This window comes from Brachycentrus maculatus, unplaced genomic scaffold, assembly GCF_059751285.1.
Source record: "Brachycentrus maculatus isolate JH-2025_06_01 unplaced genomic scaffold, ASM5975128v1 h1tg000056l, whole genome shotgun sequence".
Lineage (NCBI taxonomy): Eukaryota > Metazoa > Arthropoda > Insecta > Trichoptera > Brachycentridae > Brachycentrus > Brachycentrus maculatus.
The window spans coordinates 1,138,579-1,155,354 of NW_028280810.1; the positions used below are offsets into that span (position 1 = coordinate 1,138,579).

At 30.4% G+C, this 16,776-nt stretch overlaps 2 protein-coding genes across 2 annotated transcripts in view; one reads left to right on the top strand and one right to left on the bottom strand.

Moving 5' to 3' along the window:
* Window positions 1–13,831, top strand: part of LOC148311790 (uncharacterized) — a 50,658-nt gene extending 36,827 nt beyond the window's left edge. Inside the window, exons 2-3 of the mRNA XM_088278372.1 lie at window positions 11,219–11,496; window positions 12,829–13,831. Of these exons, the coding sequence (XP_088134498.1) occupies window positions 11,219–11,496; window positions 12,829–13,314 (764 nt within the window). The 3' untranslated portion in view covers window positions 13,315–13,831. The remainder of the gene's footprint in view (window positions 1–11,218; window positions 11,497–12,828) is intronic.
* The window catches only part of Art8 (Arginine methyltransferase 8), a 157,005-nt gene that overhangs the window by 55,358 nt on the left and 84,871 nt on the right, over window positions 1–16,776 (bottom strand). The window lies entirely within an intron of this gene.

Consider the following 16,776-nt stretch of genomic DNA (forward strand, 5'->3'; position numbering starts at 1 on the left):
CGTTATATACGATGTGAAATACTTTGTAGTGAAAAAATCGACGACTGTTATTTTTAAAAAGTTAAAATGGCTACACAGTTACTTCGATAATGTACGTATTTATAACTTTTTTTACTGTTATGACAATGAATTAAAACGAATTTTTTAATTGTTTGTATTACAAAAATCATAAATAATACTGTCGAAAAATAAGGCCATAATGCCTTATAACCTATAATGGGTCGTAAGTCATGTAAATACCCAGACTTCCATATTCTTTTTCATCTGTGTTCAGTTGTCAAAATGTAAAAATAATTCCAAAGTGTTTAAAAAAATACAGATTTGTGAATAAGGATTTGGACATACCAAAATGTTTGTATATCTAGTTATAAAAAAATACTCAATTCTAAATATATATAATTAAATTACAATAAATTCTTTATTATCATGTTCTATAAAAACATTTTTATAAAAAAATTCTTTGTGGCTAGAATCTGTCGGTTAAGTTCCCTCATTGTTTTTTGTTTGTTTTTTATTTATTTTTTAATAAATATTAATGCTTAAAAAAGAATAACCCTTTAGTCGCCAATTACAGCCATCACAAAAAAAATATTAATAGTTTATTAGTAATTTTACTCACGTAAGTAAAACATTGAAAACTAATAGTGAAGAGATATCAATTTTTATTTGGTAAATACTACTGTTTCTTAAATATATTGTGTCACGTGTTTCGATGCATTCCGCATCATTTGAATATCAAGTTAACGTTCATTCCGTAACCAAGACAGTTTAAGATTTTAAGCCGTGGAATGTTACCAGATAAGTTAATAACACAAGCTTGCAGGCGTCGTCATGCCAGTCTATGTTCACATATTCCGAGTGCAACAATAGCATTATGCATGTAGGCCGGCCTTACAATACATACTTGCATCCAAATTTATTGATCGTATGCAACGGACATATTTCGTGGGTGTACTGTTAAAAAACGTTAACTCGAAAATATGCAATTTTGACTTATGATGCAGTATTATAAGTTTTCAACGTTTTATAAATTGGCTAAATACACTAAGTAGTTTAAAATGTCATATTTATGTGGCTTTAAAAGTAAATTCAACTTTATGTTTAATAGCGGGTATGTCTTTTATTCAAGCTAAAAGCTTTAAATAACAGGGATTTTTAAAACAGGAATTTTAGAGTTAGAGTTTTTTACCCACGATTTAACATAAAACAAAAAAGACAAGGCATTGAATTTACTTTTTAAATCTAGAAATAAATCAAATACATTAGATGTAAAAATGTAGTCCACCTCCATAGTGTAGTGGTTAGCGCACTAGGTTACCATGCTGGAGGTCCCGGGTTCGATTCCCAAGGGGGTAAAAAAAATATAATTTTTTAGTGAAATATTTATTTCATATCACCCTGGACTGGTACCTCAAGCACAAGGCCGATCACCTTTCCTTTGTGTATTTTACGGTCAAGATAACACTGCTTCTTTATGATGTAGTGCCCTATGCACCATTGGGTGTGGATAAGGGTCAGAATAAGATTTAAACATGTAATATAATATTGAATTAATAAATAAGTAACATTTTGAATATGTCCAAATACTTGTTAAAAATCTGTGTTTCTTCCAGATAGCAGTATTTTTTTTACATTATGTCAACATAGGTGAAGAAAAATATGAGTCTATATAAGTCTGGGCATTTACACAACTTATGACTTGTCATAGGCTGGCTAACTGATCACTTTTCATACGTGCATTCACCCAAAATAGACAACTACACTATTAAACATTTTGGAACTCCTACATACATACATATATCATTAATCTCATGACGCTGTCTGTACATATGACTTCATAAGAGCCATCTATGTTGAATTGAGAAAGTTTTCGATACAATGGTTTTCCAGAATTTAATGACAGCATGGTTACACGTTGATCGTAAATAACTCATTTCAGTTATTAAAAAAAATATATCAAAAAAACTTCGGTCATGATCACCGTAACATCACTATTCGATAATCGTTACATAAAGTAATATATCAGAACGTCTGTCGACAATAGACACGACAGCGCATAAAAAAATATGTTGTGAGAATATGAACTTTATCAATCATTTGTCAAGAGTACAGAATCGAAACTTCACAAAACGCCATTGTACAGACATTGTATTTGAAAATAAAGCGTGCGCCAATCGGCACACGTTCCATCATTCATTTTTCGAATAATTTTAAAGGCTGTTCAGATGCGATGAAAATATCCAGGTCATCAATTTGGTATTTTGTCTCTCAAAAGTACTTACGTAAACTAAATACTACTTAGCATTGAATTACGTATCATGTTATTTTATAACGTATTATATAACATACTTTATTTATACATAATTTTTTATATTATTTTATTATTATTTTTAGGAATTTTAATTCTTTTTGGTATGTTCAGTGTAGTTCGTCATAAAATATGTATATCAGAGTTTTATAGGAAAGAAAGAAATGTCTGAGAGGTAAACATTATCGATAAAATTAAGATTTTTTTTTTGAGATGGTTTGGGCATGTAAATCGAATGAGTGAAGAACAGTACAACAAATTATGAAGCGTATTTGGTAGGTGATAGAAGCAAAATAAGACTGAAAAAAACTTGCCAAAGTTTTTCAAATACTTGAATGTGGTCAGGTCAAGAGTCGGAATAATCGCCGGGTATGTATGAGGAGATGCATGAATGTGGAAGAGACGAAGATTGTTTGCAAAGATAGATTAGTGTGCCGTTCTATTATCTCTGGCTATCCCTGCGGTAAAGCGGCGTTATGGTTAGTTAGTTAGTTTGTTTATGCAAAAGTAATATATTTCTGAAGTGTTTTATCTCAAAAAATAATCAAGATAATGATTTTATCATTTCATACGCGGTGATGAGAGCTTTATCAATAAATTCTGGGAAACATTCTCGCCATATACAAAGATGAATTGTACACGCATATAATATTGTAGAAAAATATTTTAACAGTAGTTATGGCTACGAAAAAAAATATATAATGTTACAAATTATAATAAACCATGGAAGCATAAATTACTGCCATTTTCGTATAATTTTATTTGAAGTATTTTTTTTTGTACACATTTTAGCGAAATCGCCAAAAAATTAACTTTATTACTTATTATTTATTATGTAGGTATAACACATTCGTAACGTAACATTCAACTTTGTTACGTTACGAATATGATATATACTGAATATCGTCAAATAAAATCTAATTGTTTATAATTTATATGAAGTACTAACTTTTATGATTCTCCATTTTATGATTAAAATGTAACTTTGTTTTAAAATCACTGTAAATATTTTATTATCACTTAATTATAATGTCTACTGGTTTCGAAGTTAACCGCTTCTTTATCAAGACTGATTAATGCTGAAACACTATCTACTAAACAAAATTCAAAATATTTTGACGGTTATGCAGAGGAGCTTGGGAGTGTTTTAGTATAAATCAGTCTTGATAAAGGATCGGTTAGCTTCTAAACCGGTACACATTATAATTAAGTTATTATTATTATTTAATAATAATTAAGTTAAAGTTATTATTTAAAAACAAAGTTACACTTTAATTATAAAATCTATGTGAATCAATATTTGTTAAATTATTTTCTTCGATTATTTAACTATATTGATAACTTAACTATATATATAACACAATTGGTTTATCCAAAGTACAAGTATTTTAAATTGAAATTATTTAAAAATAAATGATAATTGAAGATTTCTAAGAAACAGGAAAACTAAAAATACATATTTGTAACTAGTTGAATCTGAATAAGATTTGACGTTCACCGGTGAAAACTCAATCTTATGAAGATAAGCAAAAGAAAACACAATTCGCATTATACAAAATACATATTTTCGGACATGTTTTATGATCTCTTAATACGAACTGGATTACGTTATTTGTAGAAAAAAAATGCTCATAATGGCAATTATCTCGTAACATAATATTTGTTTGCCCCCAAATACTGAATGTAAACCAGAACTTAACCTTGAATGAACTTTTTACGTGCTTAAAAACACGTTGACGTTCAAACGTATTTTAATATTATAATAGTATTTATGCTCTGGAACGCCTTGCATTTGTTTGAGTGCAAAAAATCCGCATCATATCAATATGGAGTGGGTTCATAAATAATATCACCATAGATTCCGATAAGAAAAAACATATTCTTATTTGTATTTTTTATTTCATCCTGCAGGAAATTACAAACTACAATGATGTGTCCCCACTGAGTTTTAACGTTTCAAGGGAAAATTTTACAATATTCATTTATAAAACTATATGAATGAAAATTGATTAAGAAAAAAAAATCAATTACAACATTGAATTGTATTGAATTGAATTGCATTGAATTGCCGAATGAATCAATCTTTTTCAGATCAACCCACTTCCATTATTCACATGTTTATTTATTAATACGTCTTTTAAATTTAGTTTATTTTTAATTTTAAGATAATGGAAGCAGGTTGTACAACTTTATTGCATACTTATCAAAGTTCTTTTAACCAAAAGAGATATCGCTCATTCCTTTCAACAACGTCATATATCAAAAATCGTCAATTTTCAGTTGTGCATGTTTTCGGAATGTCCAGAAAATGTACTATATCCCAGTATAAGTGGCATATTTTAACTTAATATTTACTCGCTACAGGGCAGAAAGTGTTGTTTTTGCATTTTGAAGAGAAGGTATTGTTTAATTATTTTTTTAAATCTACTAAATATTTTTCAAATTGAGAAAAAACCTTCAGGTTTTATCTAAAAAGATCTGTTTTTGCATTTTGAAGAAAAGGTATTGATTGATTACTTTTTTAAATATAACAAATATTTTTCAAATGGAGAAAATACCTTCAGGTTTTACCTAAAAAGATCTGTTGCACAGTAAAAAGTTCAATAAGTGACTTGATATTTATTTTTAATACATTTTATTATATTTTTAAACTTTAAAAACCATCTCCTGAAAAATCAAGTTTTTTGAAATATGACGTTGTTGAAAGGAGTGAGGGATATGTGTTAGGTTTTACTTGATGTTTTTGTGGACCTCATAGCCTACTGATAGTAATTTAGATATTTTCTAATCAGTATATTCTAATCAATTGCGAAATGGAAAATTAGTGTTAATTTGTCATTGTAGATTGTGAGCACTCATCTTTTTTAAACCATCTGTTTCTCGGTTCAATTTGTAAAGCTATTCCATCAGTTGATGTATGCACGCTTAGCTTTAAAATTAGTTCCCATAACCTTTGTCTTTCTTTAAAAGATACAATAAATTTCATGTAGAGGTGCCTATTGGTCTCATTGTGAATAAATAACCATAAAATTACGATAAAAATCTTGATTTAGAACGGATTCCTAGAATAACGAGGTCCACAGTGTGTAGCATTCATAGTAGGACGTATTACAAAGATATATGAAGTGTAATTTATAACAGAACGTGTTGTGTTTTGCTAAAATAACTTGTTAAATTTATATTCTTATGCGAAACACGTGCTGATTTATGTAGAAGATTTCCAACATAAATTTGAAGGAGCCATGATTTGTTCAAAATTTAAAACCATTGTTATGTTAATGCATGCCACGAATAGCTTTCCCCTAAATTTTCGTAACAATAGAGTAAATAATTGACTTATTCGAACTTTTGCATGATATTTATGTTTTCTTTCATGCAAACGTTTCTAATTTTTAACCCTTAGGTGCCGTAGATTTTTAAAATTTCTTTGAAAAGTGTCAATAATACACAAAAAATAAATGATTTATTTTTTAAGTTTTTTATGAAAATTTATGAATCAGGTATGCCAAATACTTGAAAGTGGTCAAGTCAGGAGTCAAATTAATAATCTGCAGATATTTATGAGGCGATGCATGAATGTGGAAAAGGCGAAGAATGTTTGCAAAAACATAGTGATGTGGCGTTCTATTCCCTCTTCCTACCGCTACGGGGAATCGGCGTGATGGTTAGTTAGTTTTAGTACTCAAGTGCCGTGCCGATACCGAAGGCACTCAGCATCTAAGGGGTTAAAAGGTGCTAAATGGTTTCCGCTTAATGATTCGGAGTACGAAGGTATTTAAAATAGAAATTTGTCAACTGGTATCCATTATTCATATCGGCACCGGCGTCTGTATGACATGCACGTACGTTTTGTGATGAATTGCTGGGACGTGAGCTGGTTTAGCTAATAAATTTTACTCGAAGCATTATTCAGTTCTGAATGAGCAATATTTATTTACACAATGTGATGGGATTAACCGATTTATTCACTAATCGAATGACTGAAAATCGAGATACCAACAATCGAAAAAAATCTAAATTATCAAAATATAATATAAGATGCTTAGAATTTATAAAAATATATATATGTAAAACAAATTTATGAAGCGAATGTAGTTGGAAAAATAGCAGAGGAAGACCGTGAAAACTTGGCATGAAGTCGAAATATTCGGTAGGTACGAGGAGATGCATGAATGTGGAAGATTAAAAGAAATTTTGCAAAGACAGATTGGTGCGGCGCTCTTTTCTCTCTGCCCACCCCTACAGAGAAGCGGCGTGATGGTTAGTTAGTTAGTATAAAAATATATTTTATGAGTCATTAACATAGTTTAGAGTCCTGTGCTGAATGGAAAATAAACATAAGTGTATAAAATCGATATTTACATACAGTGAATCTACGGTTATTTTACCTCTAGTTGTTATGTTGGCTAACTTAATATAAATCATAGGTAAAATGAATATGAACGTAAATAAAATAAAACAAAATAAAAATGAATATAAATAAATCAGAGGTAAAATAAATATGAACTGACGTAACTCTAAAGCACTTGATTCAGAATGGTAGAAAAACATATATATTTTAGCGGTGATACTCGGATGTGTGGTAAAATCGATGAATGACAGAACTTTAGATATCCGTCTCAAATTCAGATAAAACATCCACCGATTTCGTATATTAAAAGCATTGTTAACTGTGTATTATGGTAATATAACACTCTCCTTATCATTAGTCGTTCACTTCGTGTAATACCACTTAAGTGGTATTACACAAGGTGAATGTTGGATGATAAGGAAACATCTATCGTTCATATACGAAAGAAGATGGAAGACTGAGCATCCAAGGGCTTGCGACCTAGTATTCGGCTGGCTTAAATGATTACTTTATGCATTTGTGTAACGTTCACCATTCTGCCCATTATTAAACATCCGTATTGCATTAATTTTTGAAAGTTGTACATATGCAATGCTGGTGAATTCCATTCACATGCTAAATCTTATTTCATACATTTGAAAGTATAACTAATAGTGGCGCCTTCAGGTGAGAAATTTTCGAAGCATACGGTATATCACATCTTTTAACCCTTATCCGCACCCAATGGTGCATAGGGCACTGTATCGTAGCGATGCAATGTTATCTTGATCTTTAATTGCATGAAAGCAAGGTGATCATCCCTGCGCTTCTTGTACCAGTCCAGGGTGATATTAAATAAATATGAGAGTGAAAATTACCCATATTCATTTAAACCCCCCGGGGAATCGAACCCAGGACCTCCAGCACGGTAGCCAAACACGCTGACTACTTCAACTATCCACAGAGGTGGACAATTGAAGATTGGTTTTTATGTATTGATTCTCATTGCTTACATATCATACATCTGTAGGTAGCCATAATTTCGATGTCATTTGTAATATTTTCAACTTTCTCTAAGTACTGTTGTTGTACATACATGCTTAGTAGGTATATAATTTTCATATACATTGTTTGAAATCGAGACCAAACTGGTTTTACACATTTTTTTATAAGTTCACTACTTGAAATGTCTTAAAATCATGCAAGTAAATCAGGTTTGTGAGCTCTGTACGTGCGCAAATAAATCATAAATATGTCATTAAATATTCATGAAAATGATTGGTTACTTGGCGATACAACCTGATTTATTAATATTTTGCAATATCTAGAACAGGGATGGCGAACCGTTTTCGCAAGCGGGTCAAATTTAATTTTTTCTAATAAATAAAAAAAATCCATGTCGCGGGTCATAAACGAGTAGGTTGAGTAATTAAAACAAAGTTTTATTAACTTTAAAATTTTCATCTATAATTTTAAAAACATATAAATATATATATATATATATATATATATATATATATATATATATATATATATATATATATATATATATATATATATATATATATATATATATATATATATATATATATATATATATATATATATATATATATATATATATATATATATATATATATATATATATATATATATATATATATATATATATATATATATATATATATATATATATATATATATATATATATATATATATATATATATATATATATATATATATATATATATATATTTATATATATATATATTTATATATATATATATAAATATATATAATATATATATATATATATATATATATATATATATATATATATATATATATATATATATATATATATATATATATATATATATATATATATATATATATATATATATATATATATATATATATATATATATATATATATATATATATATATATATATATATAAATTCTAAAAAATACAAAATATTTAATTTACATTTTTTTTAATCGGGCGTCTAGAGACGTATGATCTCTCTGGTGGTCGATTGTTGATTGAATTCTGTCTTTGCGAGTATGGCCTTAAATAAAATCAATCTAATCTAACTCGACTCGCTCGACCCAAGGGTCCTTTTTTCAATACATATTCTAAAAACAAAAAAATCTAATAATCATTATTTTTAAAAACCAGCCTTGAAAAGACGTGTGATATCTCCGGTGGTCGGCCGGTGATTGAATTTTGTGTTTGCGCTGTACCCCTTAGTAAAAATGGCTTAATTTTATCTAAAAGTTCGGGTTAGACGATTTCTTCTGCGATTCCCTTAGTTCGCCAACCCTGATCTAGACCATTCTCTTTCGTAGTCTGGTTTAGGTCCAACTTCCTAACGTAATCCGCTTCGACACGGGTTCAGGATTAACCTCAAACGTCCGATAAGTCCTCAGATAAGCCAGCCTCTGCTCCGGCGGTTGAGTGTGATCACTCACCTTACAAACGGGACTAATTAAACCCACGTATTGTGTAACCTACCGTATCCACTTCTCACTTTGAGCATTGTTGACACTAGCTAGGCTAGTTTAAACGACCAATTAAAATTCTTTCTGCTAGTTCTGACGTTGCGAATTCGGGTTGATTTATGCGGTAATACTTGTTGAAGTATATAGTGGACAACATTGTAACTGATAACATACGGTTGATTGGTTTTTAACATGATACTTGATAAAAACTTCGTTTTTGTTGGAAACGTCTTTTGATATACTTGATACTTGATAGAAACGTCTTTTGATATACTTGATACTTGATAAAAACGTCTTTTGATATACTTGATACTTGATAGAAACGTCTTTTGATACTTGATAGAAACATCTTTTCAGAACTATTTTATGAAAAATCAAATCCTTTTATATTTTGTTACAAAAATGTTAGTAATATTAGTAGATAACCACTCACCGAGATTTTTCGTCTACCGATTTCGAGACGTACCCGTCTATTCGCCAGGACAATCTCTACGACAGGATGCAAACAATGTACACGTCACCATCATAGCATAATTAACACACTTACAACTACACAAAATGGTGATCCCATGCGATTATGGTCGACCCGAGGACTTACATGCACTAAGAGTTGCACAACAAACATGCACCAAGAGTCGAGGTCTGAAAAATCAAATACATTGCATTTAAAAATAACAATAATTTTCAAATGCTTCTCGATATATTATATCTCTAGTCGTATCCAGCCGCGTTTTCTGTGGCTCAGTCTGGTCAAATGAAAAATAAATAAATAATAGTACGATTTATTTTCAATTGGTCTGGGTGTTTGTGATGTATTTTTCACATTTACCTTCCCTTTTCTTACTATCCTACCTACAGACAAGCGTCTAAAATAGACGCTTTGCATAACCTGCAAAGCGTCTATTTACCTTTTTAAAAAATGTAGCACTTTCACAATGCTATAAAATAAAATGCAACTTTCATTATATATAATGCAATAAAATAGAAGGTATCGAAAGCAAATATATCATTTCGAACAGGAGCTCATAAGTCGTAAGCAAGTGGTTTAAGTATGCGCTTCTTATTTTATTACACCGCAAATGCGTTCCAGAAGGTATAAATAGGAAAGCTCGTTCTTGCGGAAAACCGAAACAATGCACTATTTTGTACGCTAAACGGTTGCATCCAACACGCGCGTGTTATATGATACTTTGTGGTTTCAAGTCATTTGACGCATGATTGACTGAGCAATCCTTATACGAGTAGTCTACATATAGATGAAAAACTCAACGGGAAATCGTATAATTTTCGTATAGAAATTATGCTTCTTCACTCTTACAATATCATAATAGTTTAGAGGCCATTTTCGTAAAATATCTCAAGGGCGGTTAAATTGAATTAACCCACGACTGCCCCTACGGTCCATATGGGCCAGAAATAATTGACTGCTTAATTATAAAAATAAATTAAGTTGCGACTTAAGGAATGCTGGGCCTTTGACTATCATTTAATAAAAAATGAAAAGCGATTTAAAGATTAGCTACTGCACTTTTAACTATGTTTGGATTGATATATATGTACGAGGAGTTACTTTCACCAATGAATTTTACTAACCCTAGGTCTACCGCAAGCAAAAACTATCTAAAACTACCGTTCTGGGTCCAATGGACCATTATTTAAAGTGGTACTTTCTTACTTGCAACCCCCGTGTTCGTTAAATTCATCTCCGTATAATTTACATATAATATTGAAAGTTTTTAAAAACTTTACATAAACTTCGTAATAGGTCTTTTGGACCCGCTTAGTAGACAGATAGTTGTTAAATTGTCGGGTTGTGGTCCCGTGGTTAGTGTCGCGGACCCTTGAGTCAGAGTTTCTCGGTTCGAACCCACTCTACCACAATTTGATACCTTTTTCTAATAATGAACCGCCTAGGCTCCCAAAGGCTGAAAAGTATTTTTGTAAATAATAAAAACATAATTTGATTTACAAGAAAGAAGGATTGCATGTGACCCATGGCTCAGGAGTGTTCTAGATTCTAGCTTATTCCTACATAGCCAACATAACTAACGTGACGTTTCCTTTCTGCTTCCAGTCGTGATGTGGCTGGCTCTCCTGTGTCCGCTGGTCGCGCTGTGCTCCGGCCTGCCGCCCGATCAGCCCCACGTTGGGCGCCAGGCGCGCGCCGCGCCGCCGGGCGGGTGCGCCGAGGCGCGCCTGCGCTGCGCCTACCGCACCGGCTGCGGCGCGGCGCTCAACAACTACCTCATGTGGTGCTCGGACGTCGTGCACGGCGCGCCCGGCTGCCCGGTGCCCTGCCAGCACGCGCTCATCGCGCTCACCTCCACGGAGGAGGGGAAGAACCTCATGAACGTGAGTATTTTCTCATTGCTTGTCTGTCTGCTGTGCTGGTCGGGGTTGTGGGCGTCTGTGTACCGGCCAACGAATCTAGCTGACTAATTGAACTAAATACTAATCCCTTTCACTGCCTACACTGGGGTACTTCTAGCAAATTTGGTGACGGATTTACCAATTTGTATTTATTTAGATTGGCAGTGACAGGATAAGCTATGAAATGTAAATTCACAGTAAAATCGGGATACAATTTTATATTGTTTCATATTTTCAATAAATTTCACAACTTTTTTTTTTAAAATTGCTTTGCAAGAGCAAATCTGTCAGGAAGTCTAGATGATTCTGTATCAGATCTGGGCATGCGGTGGGACAGGTTTCAATAAAATATCTCATTGCTTTTCTTAAAAATTCACAAAAACTACAAAAATACTCAATAAAACCGGGTATTAGTTAGCTTCAACTTTCTGTAATACCAATTCTACTTCGCGACTACCCGTTTGGGAACAATCATTTTTTTGAAAGGAATAAACGCAAAAATAAACGCAAAGCCTTTTTTATTTAAAGGGTTGTCTGCAGGTAGGATAGGGAAGGTAAATGTAAAAAAAATATATCACAAACAGACCGATAGACAATAAATCTTTCTTGAATCATCCTAATCATAATTTTTCCTCATTAGCTAATTTATATACTGACTGCTACTGACTGACTGACTGTTTAAGTATTTCAAATATTTGAAAGTGGTCAGGCAAGGATCGGAATATTTGTGGGGTATGTATGAGGAGATGCATGAATGTGGAAGAAGCAAAGATTGTTTGCAAAGACAGATTGGTGTTTGGTGTATAAGAGTGTTATATTACTTACCATAAAGTTAATAAAGCTTTTAAAACACGAAATAAATTGAATGAGTTTAAAAAAAATTATTTTGATGACAGTAACGATGATTATTGGACCCACCTATGCTTAGATTGAAAAACTTTTTATTTAGCAGAGACCCTTTTTTTATAAAAGATACTTTAAGTGGTATTAGACAAAGTGAACGATGAATGATAAGAACAGTGTTATATTACCATACCGCTTAATTGTGCTTTTAAAATACACAATAATACGTAGATTAAATGAGATTTTTATGTTGATAGCAGGGCGAATGCAACGATGATTATTGGACCCACCTATGCTTAGATTGAAAACTTTTTATTTAGCAGAGACCCTTTTTTATAAAAGATACTTCAAGTGGTATTAGACAAAGTGAACGATGAATGATAAGAAGAGTATTATATTACCATACCAAAAAGTCCATAATGCTTTCGAATTGTAAAATATATTGAATGAGTTTTTTTGTATTGTCGACAGTGCGAATGCAACGACGATTACTGCCAGGAGACCAAGCAGAGGGTGGAGGTGTGCAAGCCGGAGGTGCTGCGCGCCTCCCAAAACGAGACCGTCTCCTGCGGCGTGTCGCAGCTCATCTGCGCGGCCGACTCGCTCTGCGCGACGGCCCTCGACTACTACCGCCGCAACTGCAGGTCCATGTTCCACGGCAAGAAGTGCTCCCACCGCTGCCTGAACTCCATCAACATCCTGCGCCGGCAGGAGAAGGCGGCCAAGCTGAGCACTTGCAAGTGCGACGGCTTCGAGGACTACGACTGCCCCAAGGTCCAGTCCAACATGGCCAGGCTGTGCTTCCACAAGACGAAGCCGAGAATAGAAGACGAGACCACGACTGTCAGGGAAGATCTGAGAACCAACGAAGTGACGGCCGGCGCTTCCAAACCAACCATACGACCCATATTATTATTACTAGTGTTAATGATAATTAGAACCACGGTTCCTGACTGACGACAGCTGCCGTTTTATTAGAAAATAGACTGATTTTCAAATTATTACATATGTACATACATACAGAATATTTAAACTATTATATAAATTAATATGTACGATCCGAATATGAGTGAGCTAAACGAAGCTAAATATGCATTTTTAACTAAAAAATCATTTATTTATATGGTAGATTTGGCGTTTAATTTGTAGAGCTCCGTTTTAATTCACATATTAAATATTAAAATCAAATTTAATCAATTGATTCGTTGGTCACTTTGTGGTAAAATCTATCCATTTTTAATTTAAGTTTGATCTAGTAAATACCCCGATTTCTAAAAATCTGCTGTGACACGTTTTTCGATGCATTCCGCATTATTTACACGGTGTTTGAAAATGACGTGGAATGCATCGAAACACGTGTCAAAATAGATTGTAAGAACTAGTGGTATTTACTATAAGAAACTAAAATTAAAAATTAAAATTAAACACTGAGTTTTAGAGTCTAATAAACTGTATTTTATTTTTGAAAAAAAAACGTATAAATAAAAATTGTGACAATTCTTCGCCTTGCAGTAATACAAGTAATGGCAGTAGTTTCAAAATTCCATAACAAGGCGAAACAACTATCGCAAATTTTATTTTTATGTATTTTTAATAATAAAATACAATTTAGTATACTCTAAAAATCAGTGTTTGTTTTTGATATTTAATATATAAACTAAAAAAATCACACTTTTATACGAACTATTATTATTAATCGGAGATGTAAGATTCCTTTGTATAATATAATGTAAATAAAATATATCTTTACAAATAATTTTATATGGAATGACGTACAAAATTTAACGATAAGGTGTACATATTTAAATAGCATTTAAAATTATGGTTTTACAATTAGTTTAGTTTAGGAATTGAACGATCACCACAGTGTACCAAAGTGAGATTATTAAACTTTAGTTATCAATATATTGTTTTATTAATTTAAAGTATTGTACTAATATTATTAAGTGCCAGGGCAACGATTGGATACGGAAGATAACGTTATAACTCTGTAATTTACGAAATATAACTTTTTTTACCTAACGTTTAATTGACTACTGAAATCTATCTACGACTTTTGTGACAATGTTTATCATGGCCCTATTTAGGCTTCAACCTTATAAGTTTTATAGTCTATGACTACTCGTGAATGAATTTACTCTTTATGTTTATAGTTACTACAATTTCTGGTAATTCATGAGTGAAAATTCTATTGTCTGGACTTTTAATCATTATGACATTGGAATTTTTAAACCGGTTATTTTGTCAGAAAATTAAAAGTATGAGATACAACAATTTTTTTTTATAGAAGAAGTAAAGTTTCATCAATAAATCTGGATTATCTCCAATTAGGAGTTATTTTTTAGATTATCTTTTGACATCTCAACAAAGATGAAGAAAAATATGGAAGTCTGTGAATATGGAAGTATGGAAGCCCTGTAAATGCCCAGATTACCATATTCTTCTTCATCTACGTTGAGATGTCAAAAATAATATAAAGTTATAGTTATCGTTACTACGTTGTTAAAATGTTTACTCCGTATCGATGCGTAAGGATAACTAGGAAGAGGAAGTATAAATTTGAGATTAGCAGAGATATATATATATATATATATATATATATATATATATATATATATATATATATATATATATATATACATATATATATATATATATATATATATAAATATATATATATATATAGATATATATATATATATATATATATATATATATCTATATATATATATATATATATATACATATATATATATATATATATATATATATATATATATATATATATATATATATATATATATATATATATATATGTATATATATATATATATATATATATATATATATATATATATATATATATATATATATATATATCTGAAAATTTTATGCAAAAAATCATCAGATTATAATTTTTGATAAAAAGTGTTTGATTATATAAAATTGGGGTTCAGTGGCATAAAACTAAGATTATTTTTTCTTGTTGTTGTAGACCGAATAAGGTTATTACTGATAAAATTTCTGCATAACTTTTTTTTTATAACTGTGTATTTATTCTCTCCTGTAAATGTGTGTTATTTTTATACATTCCTGATTAACTGCATAATATTTTATATTGACCAAAGAAGTTATTTTACCCTTAACATCATCGCTAATAATTCTGCTATTGTAGTGAAATGTATATAATAATTTGTCGGAGATGTATAAAAAGTATTACTGAAGTACAATTCATAATATTGTCTTTGCTATTCGGATATTCTCTAAAAAACAAAAATCTGACCAATTTTGATTAACATTTTTACATTTCTTAAATGATCATTAAATGGGGAATTTATTTGTTAACTTTTCAATTGTTTTTGAGCTTAAAAAAAATTAATGTCAAATTCATTACTATTCTGCATCATTATAATAAATTCTATAGCATAAAATATGACAAATAAATGTCCAATTTCTCATTACTGCATAACATTAAAAACATAATTAATATTGGAATTTCAAAATTTTCTAGCATAAATATATATGTCAATTTAATTACATTTCTTTGGGTACAATTATTTTATTAAATGTCAAATTTCATTCTCTTCCCGAGCATAATAAATAAATACATAAAATACCATAATCGCAATTTTGCATAAAAATTCATTATTAAGATTATTAGTTTTACAAATCGATGAAAATACTCAAAAACGTCGTGTTATTGAAAATAAATATATATTTTAATTATTATTGGTATGTTTAAAATTATTTATTAAATTGATAGATGGTAGAATTTGTTTCTCTTTTTGTTTAAAAATTTGATGTAAACATTTTTTTGTTTCTTTGTAAGTATTGTTAAATCATTACATATTTTCATACTTTATTTATCTAGAGATGTTTTATTATTAGTTTAATTTGTAACATATCGAATAGTTTTAAGTATTTATATTTAAATAAGAAATTTCGTACCTTATACAAATATGTACATAACTTTCCTATAAATTATATACCTACCATCAATATCTCTTTAGCCCCAATTTTATTAAATTAGTTTTTAAACATGTTACACAATCTTGCCGATGGAATTTAGTATAATCTTGTGGTTTAATTTTTGTTTGGTTAATGCATTTTGTAATGAAAAATACAAGTAGATTTCTGACGAATCATGTAACTAGATTTAAAGGCGGTTTTCATTTTTAACTATTTTAAATTGTATTTTAATGCTACGCATATATTTATATTTACTAAATACTAAAACAGATTACGTATTTGTCAATGTAATGTGACAGAATACAACGACTGAGCTAATACTCGTGACGAATTGTATGTTTATTTACATGACGTATTCCTACAAATAAATTACAAATTTATGTTCCTGAAAAACACTCTTTTATTTCTTAAAACGTTACATACTATGGAATAAGACAAAAATTGAATTTA